Source organism: Sodiomyces alcalophilus (genome assembly GCF_042370955.1).
Source record: "Sodiomyces alcalophilus JCM 7366 unplaced genomic scaffold ACRALscaffold_1, whole genome shotgun sequence".
Lineage (NCBI taxonomy): Eukaryota > Fungi > Ascomycota > Sordariomycetes > Glomerellales > Plectosphaerellaceae > Sodiomyces > Sodiomyces alcalophilus.
The window spans coordinates 45919-62931 of NW_027263532.1; the positions used below are offsets into that span (position 1 = coordinate 45919).

Below are 17013 nucleotides of genomic sequence, written 5' to 3' on the forward strand. Positions count from 1 at the left end.
CATACACATGTTTTGTGCGCCAGGACGGCTCGGTAAAAGGCCTGCCCTCAGATCCCCAAAATCGAATGCCCACATATGAACGCCAATGCTCCGTGTGCGTCCAGAACTACCCTTTAAACCGAAATCCCATGAAATCATCCTCCTCGTCCTCATCCTCCTCATCATCTTCGTCATCTTCCCCGTCTTCCTCGTTTTTGACACCATTGGCGGCAGCTTCCCGCATGTTCTCCTTGCCGGCATCATCGGCCGGCTTCTCGACAGCTGCCCCACCCGATTGTGCTCTCAAGGCCTCGCGGCGTTCTTTCAATTTGCGGACCCTGGCCTCGAGCTCCTCCATCTCCTCAAACTCGACCTCGAGAGCACGCGCGGCCTCTTCTTTCTCGTCCGCCAGAGCCTTCTCTGCCTCCAGCCTCTTCCTTTCTTGTTCTTCTTCTATCGACTTGGCTGCCGCTGCTTGTTCCTCCGCCGACATGGGCGCAGCCGAAATAACGGCGTCTTCGGCATACGGTATGCTGGTGGCTGCGATATCGGCCTCGAAGGCTGCCCACTCGTCCTCGTCGACTTTTGCCGCCTCTGGGTCTTTGGATGAGGAGGAGGCCGGGGGATTGGTTGGTTGTCGCGGTGTTAGACTCTCCCCTTGGGGAACGAGTGGCGAGGGGCGGTGGGGCGCGGCCGAGGGTGTCGTGGTTGATGCGGCGGAAGAGGTCCCGTCGCGATGCTGCGGAGTGGCGGGTCGCGAGGCAATCTGCATCTCAACTCCTTGGCCCGGAGTCGTCGATAGACTACGAGTCAAAGATGGGGAAGTACGGGTTGCTTCCTGTAAATCCTTGTCTTTGTCCTTGTCTTTGTCTTTCCCTGCCTCACTGGTTGTGCCCTTATCGGAGGGCAAGCGGGCCGAGGTATTCACATCACTCTTGCTGCGCTTCGCGCGGGTGGCTTCCTCGTCCGCAGGTCCGGCCTCATCCCCATGTTTTCGCTTGTTCGAATGGGGAGCCGCTTCGGAGGCGGCACCGAGCGTTCGAGTCTTCTCGGAAGTGGCTGAGGCTTTTGCTTGAACCTTGGTAGCGTGCTTTTTGCTGCGTACGTGGCTGTCCCATAATGACTCGGTCTTTACGGGTTCGTGGCAGAGGGTGCATAGAAGCTTGCCTGAGTCGGAGTAGGAGGCATAGGGGTGGTCGATGCGACGAGCGGCCCGTTGTTGGCGGAGTAAGGCCCGCGCGTCTGCCATAGCTGGATGGTGAGGGGTCGGAGAGATTAGCAACGAGGCAAACGCACGTCTTTAGATTCCGGGCAGAGAGAGAGAGAGAGGCACCAATGGCTCAAGAGGTTGCAGAAAAGAAAATAGAGGGCGAGCAGGCCAGTACCTGGCAGGGAAACGTTGGCAAAAAGGATGACGGAGCTGAGCGGTCAGCAGCGAGTCTTCAGGTCCGAGAGAGTTCAGCGTGGGCGGCCGGGGTAGCTCGAAATGCGCTAATCCGCATGTGGAAGTAACGTGGGATGATGTGTACATCGGTGAATGTTCACACCGAGAAACCCCAAGCCCCTCCATCTGGCAGCTCCACCATTCTGGCATCGCAAGTCCCATCAACAACTCCAAATTGGATGCACGCGCAGCGAAATGTAACTGCATTTCTATTTCCACTCTGTTGAGGGTAGACTGTCCCTCGTCAATGCCAGGGCAACCACCCTTTTGACCCAAATCTCAGGCCTGCGTCAGCCTTCTTCTTCCATCTAGACCTTTTGCATCTAATTGATTTGCCTCAACTACCCTACCGTCGACATGCCCGACAACGCAAACCAACAAAAGACGCATGCCTCGGCGTTCCCTAATCCACCTCCTTTTTGGAAAGATTTCACGTCCGATCATGTAGCCCGCATGCAGGAGCTACGGCACGAACGGGCTGCCAAAGACAACGTTTCCGAAAGTGATCTACCGGCAAGGTTACCAGATATCCCCGAGGATCTGATCAATCTCCAACCTCCCACCGAACCTCCGACAGGAACATGGAGAGTTCTTGGGGGCCAGTATAGCGTGGGTCCAGCCTTCACCTCACCACTCCGATTCCTTCCGTCTAACGACATTACTAGTTAGACGACAAGCTACCCTCGCTCGAAGAAGTGAATATCAAACGCCTCGCACCCGCGCATAATGGGGAAAGGGACGGGAAACATCTCGATCGTGCATTTGAACTGAAGCGCATGGCAAAATCACTGTTGCTCAACTTCCTAGAGCTCCTCGGCATCATGAGTATTGATCCCGACGATGTATGTCTGAAAAGGCCCCGTCCCTGGTCTGCCAGACTCGCAGCCCCCCGATTCCCTCGCAGTCCGCAATGCTTGTTGCACTATATTGACGCCGTGCTAGGCTACCTCAAAAGTCGACGACCTCCGAATCATCCTCATGAACTTCCATCACGTCCTCAACGAATATCGTCCACACCAGGCCCGCGAATCTGCCATCGCCCTCATGCAGTCCCACCTCGACCGGACCAGAAACGAAACCGCTGCCATCAGGGCGCAGGTAGACAAAGCGAAGCGAGTGCTGGAGGGTCTGGGGAGCCTCGAGCTACCTGTGATTCCCGACCTAGAAGACTATGCAGCGAAAGAGGAGGCGGCTCGGAAGAAAGAGCATCTCGTGCAGGAAGCAGAGGTCTGGGCCGCTGTAGATGACGCCTTTCCCCAGGAACGGGGCGCCGCCCAGAAGTAATGAGCGGGTGTCTTTTATTCTTCGTTCTATTATTTTTATTGATACCCACTTTGATTGAAGCATTGGAGGCGCGAGTATTGGGTCTCCCAGGTGAACAGATTCATAAATCCATCTTCGTGGAATTTCATATCACGAAACACGTATCATGTCCGGCCTCAGCGGCGTTTGCTGCGTCACACGAGCGAGGGGAATAGTGTTGGTAAAACAGGTGGTTAAATACTACTCGTTCAAAAAATGAAGTTTGGTTGAAAGCGTGCCATGATCCCATCAGCATGGCTACCGAGTCTGCACAATTCAAAGAGCCCGTCGGATTAACATGCGTAAAACGCCACCGAAGGAGCAAAATCGCCGAGCTCAAGAAGTGAGAGTCCCCCACCAGAAAAGCAACAAAACCTCAACCAAGGGAACGACCGTTCCAGTGAGAGTAAAGTCAGAGCAATAATAACCAATAATAACCACAGTTGACCACCTGCCTCCCCCAACTCCCAAACCATGTCGCTTTTTGTTTTCCGTCCTCATTGCCATTCAGTAGACATATACCAGGGGATGCCGTTAAGCAGAGGGCGCTGCTGCTTGTTGCCCCGAACCCGGAGGTGGATTCGACGTCGAGCTGGCAGCATTCGCCGATGCGCTGTTACCTTCCATCTGCAAAAGATTGCTGAGGTGCTTCAGGTCATCCCTCGCCCTCGGGTCGCGCTCGTAGATGCGACGACACACCTCCCATTCCCTCCGTGTCATTTGATATGCCTGCGGCAGCAAAAACTGAACGGTCGGGCAGCTGATAAACGGACCCAGCACCTCGCGGGCGATACCCTCGCCCTGTTCCCGCCGTTTCTGGAACTCCTCGTCTTGCGGTGTCGGCCTAGCCGCATAACCATGAGGTGGCTGGTTCGGCGGCACAACTTGGTGGGCTCCCTGTGTTGGGTGACCACCATGCGTCGTCGGCGGGAAATTTGGCGAGTGTTGTGGGTGCGGGCTCTGCGTGACGGTCGGCGAGAAGGCCGGGCCCGAGACTGAGCCAGAGACGGAGGGATGCCGAGAGCCGTATCCGCCTGCGGAAGGAGTCGGAGTGTTTGCCACCGACGAGGGAGTGCTCATGGACCGTCGTGCTTCGGACGGACCGGAGTTGCGGTACACGAAAACGGCGAGAAGGATGGGTTCCGTACGTTTGTGGGGGACGAGGTTATCGGAGAAGTTGAGCAGGAATTCGGGCAGGCCGCCTTCTCCGACCGGAACGGGAACGAGGTATGTGTCCCTGACATTTCCGACGCCTTTATCACCCACAACGGCGTACCGCTTCTTCGAGGTGAAGTACTCAAAGAGCCTCATGAAGTCAGGCCTCCCGGCTTCGGTAGCGGGAGACACCGACACCACAACGACATCGGTATTGTCGGCGTAGCGCAGGCTGCAGAGGTACTCGATCGCCTTTTGCTCGTCGATCCGACCAGCGATTGTCATTCGCTTGGGGATCAGCTTGGACCACGGTAGGTTGATGGTAGTGGACAGATTGGCGCCCGCTGCATAACGAGCCGTCGCCTGGAAATCGGCAATGGTGTTCATGGCTAGGCTACCTCTCCAGATCACATCCGGGTCCAGCTCTTCCGTCGGAGAATATGGTGGTGAATCCGTGTCGTCTTGCAGAAGTCGGTCCACATCGGCGTCGACCGTAGGGCCATGCTGGTGGCTGACTTGGGCCGAAGGGCGGCGTTCAGTGCCTGCTGCTGGAGACCGGACGCTGGAGAAGACTTTGTTGATATCAAAGTCGGTATGCCTGGGCGAATGTTGGACGCTACCGCGCGTGTCAACGCGAAGGGGAGGCTGCTGCGAAGCAACGTCCACAGACGCCTGCCGTGGCTGCTGCTGCGAGGTGCGGGGCGAATCCGTTTCCTGAACGGGTCCGCTTGGCCGACGGAACCCCGGGTCCGACTCCTCGGCATGGTTGTCGTCGTCGCTCTCGATGAGTTCCTCGCCTTTATGCGTCCGGCGCACACGTGGAACTTCTTCCGTGATCAAAATGGACTGCTTCTCCGACTTGGCTCTCAACTCGGCATTCAGTCGCTGTTGCTCCTTTGTCGCCAGCTGATCGGTGGTCATGACAGCCAGCATGGGCGGCGTGATCGAAGAGTTGAAGAGTCCAGCACTGAGCTCTGGGTTGCTTTTGAGGTTCGCGACCAACGCACGGCATCGCACTGCGTATGGGTTGGGATCGGCGTGCGCGTCTCGGACAGCTCGCTCAATCTGTATGGCCCATTCCTCCGCCTTGTCGGCTGCCGAAACATCCTTCGGCAGGGTCACGAGCTTGTTCTTGATGGCAGCAGCAAGCCCCACGGCGACAGACTTTTGGATAGCATTCGCCGTGGCCCGGGTGCCAGTATTGGAAATGTCGGCGATCTTTGCGGGAAGGTCGGAAGGAGGGACATAATCGGGTCGCTTTGGCTCGGGTTCTGATAGCTTGCGAATCTTATGGGCAGGGCCCTAAGGTGATGGAAGAGTCAAGAGTCAGCAAAAGCGGAGCTTATCAGACAGAAACATGGCGCATGGGGTCGATGGAGGCGAGTTCTTACCTTGACATCTTTGTCGGCGTCATCCTGCGACTTGCGCTTTCCTGTGCCAGACTTCCCAGTCTCCTTTTTCAATCTCTCCTTCGGCTTGCTGCTGGATTCTGGAGCAGGCGAGTCATCTCCTCTGATGCTAGCGGTTTGCGATGCGTCGTCCTTGGCATCTTGCGACACCTTAGCTGGCCGGCCAGGCCTCTTTCTCTTCTTCTTCTTCTCCACCTGCCCCTCCTCGTACTTTTTCCGCCGCTGTTCCCAGGGGTGTTCACCCTTGGCGACGGCGGCGAGGAGCTCCTTATGATCTTGCGGGGAGCACTGTTCGCAATAGTAGTGTTTGGGGAGGTCTTCGGAAAAGACACTCATGCCCATGCACACATTGTGTTGCCAAGCGCCGCATTTGTCGCAAGCTATCCAAGGTTCTTCCGATTCGCCGTCCTGTTCGGTGGCGCCACAGACGCAGCGGATGACCTCCTCCGGCTCTTCTTCGCGTTGTTTCTTCCGTCTTCCTCGCTTCTTCGGCGGTTCGGGTGGTTGGTCGTCGAATGCTTTCGTGTGCTGACCCTTAGTGGCTCGCACTGAGCGACGCGGTTCTGGTTCTGTGGAGAAAATTCGCAGTAAGTATCATGGGTCGCAATGAGATTCCACGTCGTCATGGGTGGTTGACGTTGGTGGGCAAACGACACCATCGCATGGGTCTTCGCCAATAGCACTCACCTGACATGTTGACGTTTTAACGGCGGCACCACAATACGGGTCGGCGACAGCTTTTAAATGCCCTCTGATAGTTCTACTATGGCCTACGAGTTCAATGGAGTTGATGATATTTTTGCGCCGAATGGCAGAAAAGACTTGATCAAGTCGCCCCTCCAGCAACGCAGGGTGGTCGCGTGTCGAGCAAAAGAGTCGCGTCAAGCAACAGCACTACCTAGATAGGTATAACCGGATGTGTTTTTCACTGGTTGCTCTGGGAGCTTTGCGATACACACACGTGGTTTAGCCGTGATAATGATTCTCCATGTACCAGAAGCACTTCGTTGACGCAAAAAGGTTGCATGAGAGAAGAAGAAAAGCTCGTTGCGTCAAGAGGTGATGAAGTGGAGGTGTATGGTGGGATGGAAACTCTACTGATTTGGAAGCGGGGTTACGTAAGACCCGTCATGAGTCACGTGGATGACCCCGCACAGATCACCTCGCACAGCAATTGGTTGTGCTGAAATCCTTGCCAGGAAGGAAGTATCGTTACCTCGTAGGTAGCCTGAGGTACTTTGAAACATTCATATTTGCGGTGACTTTGAGGTACTTTGATGATAGCACAAAGTCGCCTTACATAAGCCTCGTTCCTTCAACCGTCGGTCGGTCAAGCTACGCGTGCATCGAGTGCCTGGAGCTATCAACACGAGCTTCATTCAGCTGCTGATACGTAATCAAACCGATCAAAGAAAGAGTCCCATCGACGCTGAGCTCCAGAGGTCCTCGCAACGAACATTCGGACACGCGCTCTTTAACTACATTTTATCCCCTCTGATTCTTTTCGATCACCTCCATCATGTCCAGGCGCTACGATTCACGGGTGAGCTTGCCTCCCTTGCCTTCCATATAGCCTACTCCCCCCAAAAATATGGTTGGATGCACAACTGACGGTCGGCATCCACTTCGCAGACAACCATCTTCTCTCCGGAAGGACGATTGTACCAGGTTGAGTACGCTCTCGAGGCCATTTCCCACGCCGGCACCGCGATCGGTATTCTGGCCCAAGATGGCATCGTCCTCGCCGCCGAAAGGAAGGTCACCTCCAAGCTATTGGAGCAAGATACGTCAGCAGAGAAGCTCTACACTGTCAACGAGTGCGTCATGGGAAATCTGTCGAGTGGTAGTTGAGGTGGAACACTTGGGTGCTGACTCGTTACTCACCTCAGCAACATGATTTGCGCCGTAGCAGGCATGACGGCCGATGCCAACATCCTCATCAACTACGCCCGCCAGGCCGCCCAGCGGTACCTGCTCACTTACAACGAAGACATCCCCTGCGAGCAGCTTGTTCGGAGACTCTGCGACTTGAAGCAAGGCTACACACAGCACGGCGGTTTGAGGCCGTTCGGCGTCTCGTTTATCTACGCTGGCTGGGATCCCAAGCGGCAGTTCCAGCTATACCAGAGCAACCCCTCGGGCAACTACGGCGGATGGAAGGCAACGGCGGTTGGCGCCAATAGGGCGAGCGCCGAGAGTCTGTTGAAGCAAGACTACAAGGAGGACTGCAGTCTCCAGGATGCGTGCGGTCTTGCCGTCAAGGTCCTTAGCAAGACGATGGACTCCACCAAGCTCAGCGCGGAGAAGCGTAAGTCGCGACATTCTTTCCCTGGCAGAATGGGGGGGACGCCTAGGACCATGGAATACTGATGCGTCTTCTTTCTAGTCGAGTTCGCCACGGTTGGCCAGACAAGTGACGGCAAGATTTACCATCGACTATGGAGTGCCGACGAGATTAAGCAGTTACTCAAGGAACATGACCTCGCCAAGGACGAGACCACGGAGGACATGTAAACCACGGGCGCGTTCTGGTGGATTGTTCTGGGGAAAGAGGGGATGGCGACACTAGAAGTCCTCTAAGGACAGTGTACAAATACCAATGCATATGACGACGTCCGATTATCATAGCGGCATAATTTGGTTGCAATGATGCGCAGTGAATCCACTATTTTATACTACAGACACCGACACAGAACCCCGGCAGAACTCCTACTTGGCCCCGATGTCTAACGACAAAAGTCGAACCCCGCGGTCCAGCAACATTCCAAGAAACGAGGCGACCTACTACTGGACGTTCTAAAGCGATTGTCAGAGTTCTTGCAATTGAAACTGGTTCATCGGAGCGCGTACATTTCCATTAGACCCTCCGGCCTCTTCCTCGTCCCGTAGTCGAGTCCAGCGTGTTTTCGTGTCCGATTCGGGATATGGGTACGGCTCGTCGCAATCCCTAGTGGTTAGTCTCGGCCAGTGGCGCCTGTAGCTCCAGTACGCTATAGTGAAGCCGAGGAGCGATCCCACGCAGACGTCGTACACGTCGTGCCTATAATCTTCACAGCGGCTAATGGCGATGAGAGCGGCACCCAGCAGAGGCACGAGACACACGAGAGCACGGCTCAAATCACGGCCACCAGACTCGTGGCGGAAAACATGCAGCTGACCGGCAAAGAAAATACTTAGGAAGCCAAGGCCTGCGAAGGCAAAGGAAGAATGACCCGAGGGGAACGACCGCCAACCGTCGTGAAGCCGGTGGTGGTCCGTCTCGGTGCACACCTCAAAGGTGACGAGGACACCGGCTGGGGTGCCTTCTTTGGGGCTGCAGCGAGCGACAAGGTCCGGACGAGGCCGGCCCACGGTGTTTTTGATGACGTCGGTGAGGAAGGATGTCGTGACAAGCGCAATGGCGAAACAGAGGTATGTGACCTCGTGCTTGTGACCGCTAGCCTTGGTCAGGATGTTGTAGACGATCATGATGCCCAGGGGAATGAAAAGGGAATAGACAAAGTTCATGACTGTCCGGTGGGTAAGTTGAACGGCCGACGAGCAATATTCGACGTCGGGAGAAAACTTACGAACAGGGACTCGTTCGACCTCGGCGTGGGGATACATGACGTTCAGGTCGTCAATTACAAACATTCGATGGAATGGATCCACGAAAAGCACAATCTAAAACACGGCCGTCAGTACATGCATCGTTACGAGGCGAGAAAAGCCAGTATGACGAGATGCACTGACCAAAATGTACCCGACGAGGAGTACAGATAATCCCACATAATCAGGGGCATGCGACCGCTGTTGGCGCTGTCAATCGACAAGGTTCGAAAGTTGGTGGCACGGGATTTCATCGCATACTTTCCAGAACCTGGCGAGAGCGGACAAGAAACCAGAACCCTCATGGCTCGGACCGCTCCTATTCAGTGGCATGGTTGAGTCGCTACGCGCCTGTCAATAATGTAACAATCCCACATCCAGGCAAGGGTCCGAGACCGAGGCGAAGTGACTGCCTGCAAAATCTAGGCGGGACGGGGTGCGTTTAGGCGATGGGCAAATATGTTGCGGATTCGCAAGTCGGACGCATCACTAGATAGATGTATGGAGATGAGGATCCCTCCGTCGCTCACGATGTAATTACTTCGTACAGGTCCCTACCTGTCCTGGAGTGGTGAATAAAGCCGTCCCGCGTTCTGAGATTGGACCTGCACGAGAGCTTATCTTATCAATCACTCTCGGACCAATTGGAAGTTAATCCGCGTTTGTCTCACGGTTGCCGTCATTTCAAGGTACAGGTGAAACCAGCAGCTTGATCAAACTTGCAATTCTATCCCACCACCGATATACTGACATTTGCGGACGAGATGCTCAAGTCGACATATAAGCCCTCGGGCGATGTTGGGAACCCCCCACCGCTCCCCCCAGGATGGACCGAACACACAGCGCCAACCGGTCAGAAGTACTATTACCACGCGGAAACGAAACAGTCGACCTACACGAGACCAAGCCTTCCCGTAGTGCCTACACCTGCGACGAATCTGCCTCACCATCCTTCCGCAAGCTTCTACCAGTACTCTGCCGTGCCGAACCTATCAGATCCGCGTGTCGCCAATGCCTATGTCGCCCAGTTCAACGCGCAGCAGCGACCCGCGCAGGGAGCCCATCGGGGAGGCCGTGGTGGTGGCGAGTCTCGTCCTCGTCCACAACCGGTGGATAAGCCGCGGTCCAAGATTGCAATACCGGGCCACGAGCCTTGGATCCTGGTCTACACCAAGTACGGTCGACGGTTCGTGTACAATCCGGCGAAGAACGCTAGCTACTGGCGCATACCCGAGAGGCTCATGCCCGGCATCCTGGAACTGGATAAAGCGAGATTGCGGGAAAAGGCGACGTCGGAAGGTGCCGATAAGAAGGAGAAGGAGACGGAGAAGGGGAAGGAAAATGACGAGGCTACAGCTGCCGTTGCGTCCGGGTCGGGCAGCAGGGTGCAGAGCATGGGCCCAGAAGAAGCTGACCGCGATCAGGCCGACGACAGTTCCGAGTATGAAGAAGTCGAGGTGACGGATGACGAGATGGACGGACCTGGTACTGGTGCGGACGACGACGGCGATGAGCACCCGTCGAAACGACAACGGACCGAAGAACACTCGGAGGAACCCGTCGAGTTCAACGAGGCGGATATTGCCTTCCAACTCCAAGCCATGGGCGAGCAGTACGGCTTAGATCCGGGCGAATACGATGATGGGAATATGGAGGAATGGCCAGAGGGCGCAGACGGCATACAGTTCTCCGAGGAAGACGCGCAGGCCTTGTTCAAGGATCTCCTGGAGGACCTCGACGTTAACCCGTATAACACGTGGGAGAAGCTGATCGAGGACGGCCGCGCCATCGACGACCCGCGGTACACGGTTCTCAACACCATGAAGGCGCGCAAGGAGGTTTGGCAGGAATGGTCCAAGGCCAAGATCAAGGAGATCAAGGAGCGTCGCGCGAAAGAGGAGAAGAAGGACCCTCGCATTGCGTATATGGCCCTGCTTCAGGACAAGGCGACGCCGAGGCTCTTCTGGGCCGAGTTCAGGCGGAAATATCGGAAAGAACCCGCCATCACGGACCCGCAACTCAAAGATAAGGACAGGGAGAAGTGGTACCGGGAACACATAAACCGCCTCAAGATGCCGCAGTCGACGCTCAAGGCCGACCTGGCTTCACTGCTAAAGTCCCTGCCACCGTCGGTGCTCAACAACAAGACCAAGCTCGACCAACTCCCGACGCAGCTGCTAGTGGACATACGGTACATCTCCCTCCCGGCCGCCGTGAGGGACCCCTTGATTGAGACGTATATACAAACGTCGGATCCTCCGCCCGAGGGGACCGATGGGGCCGGCGGTGGGGAAGAAGACGAGGCGGCTCGAAAAGCACGAGAGGCCAAGGAACGGCGAGAAAGGGCGCTAAGAGAACATGAACGGAATGTGGCGGAGCAAAAGAAACGACAGCAGCGGAATCTCGAGATGGGACGAGCAATACTACGAGAGGAGCAGCGGGAGATTGAACGGGCGATGCATGTAGGCAAGGAAGGGTTACAGTCACAACTGGCTGCACTCCGAGAAAAGGAACCCAAAGGCGGCGCATCTGGAACAGGAAAAGTAGAAGGTGAAAAGTAGCTGCCGCACCAGGATGTGTAATCATGTATGCAATCTCATCATGACCCGAGGTGCCATTAATTGAATATCTTCTCGAGAATAGGTTGTCATGTGGATAGTTAGTCTTCTGCGAAAAGCCGGTCGACCTGTTCCCGGAGCTTCTCCGTCTGCTCCGCCACCTCGGCCGGCGTCGTCTCTCCATCCTCAAACAAGTACAAGTCAATCAAATCCGGAGGCACCCACTCAAAGTATGGGTTCTTGACCTCTACCTCCATCTCGGCCATACCCTGTCCCTTTCCTGAGCCGTCCCCCGATCCATCACCGGTCGTGAGAGCTAGTGCGGCAGAACGAAGGCTCGGGTCGCCGGCCCAAGCCTGTGTGAGCTCGCCAGGGTCATTCTGCTCATCCAGGTCCGGCTCGTGTGCGGGCAGGGGGAGGATCTTCTCCCGCTCAGCCAGAACGACAACCTGAGCCGCGGGGGAAACATGCCGGGCGCTGAGGACGGCGGGAAGGGACCCCGTCTTGTTGCTCACGGAGCCCTGGCCGTCGATCAGGTCTGCGCCCAAGAGCACGAGGTCAACATCTTTGCTTGCCACGGCGGCCGAGGCGTCGGAATAGAGGGTGAGCTTGACGGGATGTTTTCCAGCCCCGGATTCGCCGGACGGGGTTTCACAGAGCGCGCTGGCGAGTTTGGAAGCCATGGAGACGCCGTCGAATAGCGGGCGCGATTCCAGGATCCGAACGTCGAGATTCAAAGAGGTCTCGGTGGAAGCTCTGCGCAGACATTCGAGAATCGTCGAGGAGGAGGAGAGGGTGAGAATTCGGATGGGATCGGCGTTGTCGCCTTGGCGGGTGCGCTGGAGAAACGAGGAAAAGGATTTCCAGACCCCGTCGATGGCTTTCGTCCGCTCATCTGCGTACTCGGCTAGGCGTCGAGATACCTTCTCCAGGGTATCCCGGGACATGGGACCGGTGGCAGGAGGAGGCCGGATCTCCTGCTCGATGATGGCAAGGGATCGGACGAGGACGCTCAAAACCGCAGCGCCCATGCTCTCCCGGCCGTTCTTCCAGAGATGCCAGGCAGAGAACCGGGCATTGCGCCACCACGTCCCAACATCTTCACCCTCGCCTAGAGCCACCAGCTGGCGGAAAACATCGAGGGCCTTGCTTGCCAGCTGTCTCGCACCGCTCTCGTGGTCCTTCTGCAACGCCAGCAGGCCATCCCTCAAAATCTTGCCCCTCTCCTCCCCCAAGTCCATCTCGAACCAAACGCGGCGCAGGCTCTTGGCGAGGAAAGGGACGCCGCCAAACCCTTCCGCATCGGTAACCTCGTGCGGGTCGCGCCATTCCCAGCCCTCGTGCTCCCAGTCGATCTGGATGCGCTTTTCGTCCTCCTCGGACTTGAGGCGGAACGCGAAGGGGTGCACGGTCCATATGCGTCCGACGGACTCGTCCGCGAAGGAGTACGGTTTTCCCTTGCGGAAGAGGTCGATGTGGCTGGGCGTCAAGGTGGTCTCCTCGTTCAGCTCGCGCCATACTGCTGCAGTGGGTGATGCGTCTGTTTTCTCGACGCTGCCCGAGATGGGGGCCAGGCAATGCCTGTATGTGCTGACTTTACCGCTGCGCCGGAAGAGCGCGACGAGTGGTTTGGAGGAGGGAGGGAACTTGAAGAGGAAGCATGATGCCACCGACCGAGAGACGAGGCCGGCTCCGGCTCTGGTATGCGGTGCCGACATGATGGCAGGTCACATTAAGAAGGTCAATTGGCGCTGGGGTTTGTGCAGGTGATGGGAAATTGATAATTTGAGACAGGCCTCGTTTCTAACGAGACATGAATGAGTGGGCAAAAAGAAGGAACTGGGGTTGAGGGAGGTGAAATGAAATGGGGGCCCCACACTCGCGATGGATGACGGCTCGTGATGCCAGCGTTGGACGTGGCCAGGTCTGATCAGCTGCTGGCACCTGGTACTTGTCGCGCCCGCCCCTGGCGCGTCGTTTCTTTAATTATTAACGAGAAGAATTGAGCTGGGAGAGGCCTAGACACAGGGGCGTTTTGGTCGCAAGGTCCAAAATTCAGGTATGTGTGATTCTAGAATTGTGAATAATGGGTGCTACATATCATGAGATGCCAAAAACCAGGGAAAAAAGGAGAAAAAAGGAGAAAAAAGAATTGAAAGTAAAAGACACCAACACCACGGAGTCCACATACTCCCCGAGCCCTCTACAGAAGAAGAAATGACATTTGCACCGGCGCAATTTGTACCATGACCAGAGTTGTAAATTCAGAGGCACGGAAACGAGTAAAGGTCACATGTATGTTACGACCCGTTTGCCCCCGACTTGGCTGAAGCCGGGAAAATCGACTTGACAATCTCTCCAGATCTTGTCGCCAGGACTGAGAGGAGCGTATCGCTCAGCTGCAAAGTTGTCAGTCCGTGCTTCGACAGGGATAGTGAGTAAAAAGGGAAGAAGGGATGAGAAAACTGACGCCATGAGTCGCCTCGCAGCATCCCTGCAGCCACACGCCTGCATTGGGCGCCACAGTCCCGGGCGTATATCGGACCCGATAATCACGTCCGACCTCCAGCTTTCTCGTCCCAGCCTCGATGTTGCCCTCGCAAATCTCCCACCCGTCAACCGGCCGGCGCCCGCCGCGGTTCGCAGCCGGCACCTCGGGGAGCATCCCCCAGGAGTCGCGGAGCATGTCGATGTGGGCGTTCCGCTGGTACCCCGTGGCTGCGATGACGAGGTCGACGTCTTCGAGGACCTCTTCGGCATGGTTGCCGTTGACCGCGTCGTCCGGGACGCGGTCGCCCACCTGCCGCAGCCGAATCCGTAGCCTGTCGGGGCCCGTCTCGGTGACCTCCTCGATGGACCGCCCGCCCAGGATCCGATGCGGCCATTTCCGCTCGTCCGGTCCAAACTCGCGCCGCTGGTCATACATGGTCTCGTACAGCCGCTCGATAAGCTCGAGGCGGACCACGCCGTAATTTGTGGCCTTGGCGTCCTGGATCACTGCGCGGCGGGATTCCCTGGAGCGGGGGAAGAGCGAGTCGGTGTATGAGGGGTTGAAAATGGAGTTGACGCTTTTTTGTCAGTTAACAGGGTAGATCAGGAAAAGGGAAAGGTTCACACATACAAAGGCGAGTCATCACTCGGTTTCAGGAATTCAGACCGCATAATCAGGGAGGTCTCCGAGTTGGGATATAGCTGCTGCACGTTGTTGAAAATCTCGGCGGCACTTTGGCCGGCGCCGACGACAGCCACGCGATACGGCGCTGTCGGGTTTTTCAAAATCTGAGGGACAAGGTGTGCATATCGTGACGAGTGGACCACTCTAGGGTGGGAAGCAGGGAGACTGTAAGGGATCAAGGGCTGGCCGCCGACGGCGATGAGGACATGCCTCGCTCGGACTGTCGACAACTCGCCCGTGTTCACGTCGCGGGATGTCACCGTGAAGATCTCGACCGGTTTACCCGACTCGGCCTTCCGATCGGGCGACACGGAAACGACCTGGCGCTGATACTGCACGACGTCGTCAAAGTGCGAAGCGCACCAGCGCAGGTAATCCTCGTACTCGACGCGCGAGGGCAGGAAGGTGCTGAGGTTGGTGAATTCCACGAGCCGGCCGGCACAGTGGAGGTAGTTGAGGAAGGTAAAGTGCGAGCGCGGGTCCCGCAGCGTGGCCATGTCCTTGATGAAGGAGATCTGCATCTTGGCGCCGGGCAAGAGCATGCCGGCGTGCCAGGAGAAGCGGTGTTGTTTTTCGAGAAAGAGAACCTTGGGTTGCCGACCTTCCTCCTCGAAAAGCTGGGTCTTGGCGGCGATGGAGTCGTGCAAGGCGACGGCGACAGCCAGGCTGGCGGGCCCGAAGCCCACACAGACCAGGTCGTGCACATCGTCCGGGTTGGTCGGGCTCAAGTTCGACTTGACCGAGTTGATGTTTCTTGTGTGACCATTCACAGAGTGACGTGTCGGAATGTGACCGTTTGAACCGACGCCATTTGGCAGGACAGGTCCTCCGTTAGTCAAATCGGAGTAGGTGGGGAGAATTTCAGGGGTGTCCGCGACAGCCGCGGTGGCGTCATGATGGGAAGACATGACCAGCCGAGCAAAAGGTACAACGGGGCCAACGGCGGGGTGGGCGTGCGGTGCGCACTAAGCAAAGTCCCCCGGGGGTAATAAGACGGGCCGCACCGATAAGACCTCGGGAGAGGGCTGGCGCCTGGGCGACTAAGAAAAAGGGAGAGTGAAAAGAAATCCGTTTGATGGATGGAAGATGCACGGAGTCGCAAAGTCGGTTTGGTAAATGTTTGGTAAATGCCGAGTGTCGAATAGGACGAGATGTGACCAATTAAAGTTGGCTGAATCGGTAAGAATGGTCAAAGACGCGTCGCAGTAGAGTTGTCAACTGTTGAGTGACGGACGTGGTGTGATGGTGGCGGTGGACAGCTGTAAGGTAGTGACGTAAAAGGACGCGGGAGACGATTGTCTAGCGCGAAGAGGGGATTTGGATGTTAATCGGAACAGAGGGCCCGGAGGGGGAAAAAAGGAGAGGAAAAAAAGGGGGCCAAAGGAGGATTTGGAGAATCGAGGGAGGCGGGCCACCCACTGTAATATGTAGAGCTTCAGTCTCATGTAGAGGACAGCCCCAAATCACAGGTGGATATGAAGAGGCCGAGGACGGACGAAGCAAGTTGATCGATCAAGCGACTCGAGTGGGCTCGCACCATGCCACTCATGCAGGCTAAGCGGGACAGAGTAACATGGCCGGTATAGGGGGGATGGGTCTCCCCTTGGAACCCCAGCAGAGCGGACAGGACCATGATATGGCGAGGTGGGTGGTAGGCTGGCTCAATCTACCTAGTTCGTTGCGTTGCAGGGCAGCTCGGCTTGAGATGCCCTGAATGTAGAGGGGCCGGCATCATTTTCCACGTTTAGGAGGTTTAGGAGGGGCTGGGATAAGGGACAAAAGCGCCAAAAAGGCTCATCTTTGGGCCGAGGAGCTATGTACATGCGTGAAAGACGACCGAATGGGAGGAACCTCGGCGCGGACCACGCTATCGCTTGCGACGATTGGGCAATGGCAAGGACCATGGTTATAGGTTCCGCACCGCCGGCAGTTCTAGTGTCCCACGGAACACAGAGAAAGGATGAAGGTCTTGGTGTGAATGGCGGAAACCGACGTCTTCTGGGTCTGTTCCGGGACGACCAGTGGCCGGTTGTAGAGGGACCCTGGCCAGTTCCTGTCGAGGACTTTCCGATGTCCGTGGGGCAGATGTGCGGATATCCGTACTCAGTAGTCTTACGGTTTGTAGTCGTATGGCCAGGGCGATACTCCTACTGTGATGCGATGCAAGGGGGCTTCAAGAAGAGGCAAAATCTTTTCATTTCTTTTCATTCCCCATTTGGCCCTCGGTTTCTGATGATGGCTTCCGGCATGGTCCCGCCTTCGAATTTATCATAGGATCTGATAAGATTGAGACCGGGGTCCGTTACGGATGCCTTCAGGGATACCCCTGACGCGACATGGATTCAGTTCCAGTGGTCGATGGAGCGGGCTCCGACAACGGCCTGAGTTTCATTTAAAAGTGTG

At 56.4% G+C, this 17013-nt stretch overlaps 9 protein-coding genes across 9 annotated transcripts; 4 read left to right on the forward strand and 5 right to left on the reverse strand.

Annotated features, from left to right (window-relative positions):
• Positions 1-106: 106 nt before the first annotated feature.
• On the reverse strand, positions 107-1228 carry ACRALDRAFT_2023509 (uncharacterized protein; the record flags this gene model as incomplete). Its single annotated transcript, XM_071020142.1, has 1 exon — positions 107-1228. One exon carries the CDS (start codon positions 1226-1228, stop codon positions 107-109), a length of 1122 nt encoding a protein of 373 aa, XP_070878300.1.
• Positions 1229-1314: 86 nt separating this feature from the next.
• On the forward strand, positions 1315-2032 carry ACRALDRAFT_1091617 (uncharacterized protein; the record flags this gene model as incomplete). The annotated part of the gene is made up of 3 exons (XM_071019577.1): positions 1315-1481; positions 1531-1620; positions 1657-2032. 3 exons carry the CDS (start codon positions 1315-1317, stop codon positions 1733-1735), a joined length of 336 nt encoding a protein of 111 aa, XP_070878301.1. The 3' UTR covers positions 1736-2032.
• On the forward strand, positions 1823-2590 carry ACRALDRAFT_2075780 (uncharacterized protein; the record flags this gene model as incomplete). The annotated part of the gene is made up of 3 exons (XM_071022272.1): positions 1823-2032; positions 2089-2265; positions 2366-2590. Coding segments are annotated over 3 exons (612 nt in total), but the record flags the coding sequence as incomplete, so codon positions are not given.
• Positions 2591-2882: 292 nt separating this feature from the next.
• Positions 2883-5887, reverse strand: ACRALDRAFT_1079523 (uncharacterized protein; the record flags this gene model as incomplete). The annotated part of the gene is made up of 4 exons (XM_071018914.1): positions 2883-5182; positions 5272-5577; positions 5719-5862; positions 5885-5887. 4 exons carry the CDS (start codon positions 5885-5887, stop codon positions 3260-3262), a joined length of 2376 nt encoding a protein of 791 aa, XP_070878303.1. The 3' UTR covers positions 2883-3259.
• A 921-nt stretch (positions 5888-6808) lies between these two features.
• On the forward strand, positions 6809-7803 carry ACRALDRAFT_1027199 (uncharacterized protein; the record flags this gene model as incomplete). Its single annotated transcript, XM_071014812.1, has 4 exons — positions 6809-6832; positions 6922-7106; positions 7179-7597; positions 7676-7803. The coding sequence occupies 4 exons, from the start codon at positions 6809-6811 to the stop codon at positions 7801-7803; spliced, it is 756 nt and encodes a 251-aa protein (XP_070878304.1).
• A 212-nt stretch (positions 7804-8015) lies between these two features.
• ACRALDRAFT_2038194 (uncharacterized protein) lies at positions 8016-9210 on the reverse strand (the record flags this gene model as incomplete). The annotated part of the gene is made up of 5 exons (XM_071020853.1): positions 8016-8085; positions 8153-8798; positions 8859-8952; positions 9022-9087; positions 9139-9210. The coding sequence occupies 5 exons, from the start codon at positions 9208-9210 to the stop codon at positions 8016-8018; spliced, it is 948 nt and encodes a 315-aa protein (XP_070878305.1).
• On the forward strand, positions 9209-11502 carry ACRALDRAFT_2014603 (uncharacterized protein; the record flags this gene model as incomplete). The annotated part of the gene is made up of 6 exons (XM_071019782.1): positions 9209-9230; positions 9264-9282; positions 9324-9410; positions 9476-9572; positions 9642-11427; positions 11489-11502. 6 exons carry the CDS (start codon positions 9209-9211, stop codon positions 11500-11502), a joined length of 2025 nt encoding a protein of 674 aa, XP_070878306.1.
• A 34-nt stretch (positions 11503-11536) lies between these two features.
• On the reverse strand, positions 11537-13153 carry ACRALDRAFT_2094860 (uncharacterized protein; the record flags this gene model as incomplete). Its single annotated transcript, XM_071022691.1, has 1 exon — positions 11537-13153. One exon carries the CDS (start codon positions 13151-13153, stop codon positions 11537-11539), a length of 1617 nt encoding a protein of 538 aa, XP_070878307.1.
• A 247-nt stretch (positions 13154-13400) lies between these two features.
• Positions 13401-15966, reverse strand: ACRALDRAFT_1060616 (uncharacterized protein). Its single transcript, XM_071016263.1, has 3 exons — positions 14557-15966; positions 13906-14503; positions 13401-13834 (listed from the first exon to the last, which is right to left on the reverse strand). Exons 1-3 carry the CDS (start codon positions 15516-15518, stop codon positions 13736-13738), a joined length of 1659 nt encoding a protein of 552 aa, XP_070878308.1. The 5' UTR covers positions 15519-15966; the 3' UTR covers positions 13401-13735.
• Positions 15967-17013: the final 1047 nt, after the last annotated feature.

Bases quoted from the DNA above. Each gene is read 5' to 3' on its own strand.
- ACRALDRAFT_1060616 (XM_071016263.1), bottom strand. From the start codon at position 15,518: ATGTCTTCCCATCATGACGCCACCGCGGCTGTCGCGGACACCCCTGAA. The intron at 14,504-14,556 runs GTATGTGTGAAC...CTGACAAAAAAG, and splicing joins CCGAGTGATGACTCGCCTTT to CGTCAACTCCATTTTCAACC. The intron at 13,835-13,905 runs GTCAGTTTTCTC...ACAACTTTGCAG, and splicing joins GCTGCGAGGCGACTCATGGC to CTGAGCGATACGCTCCTCTC.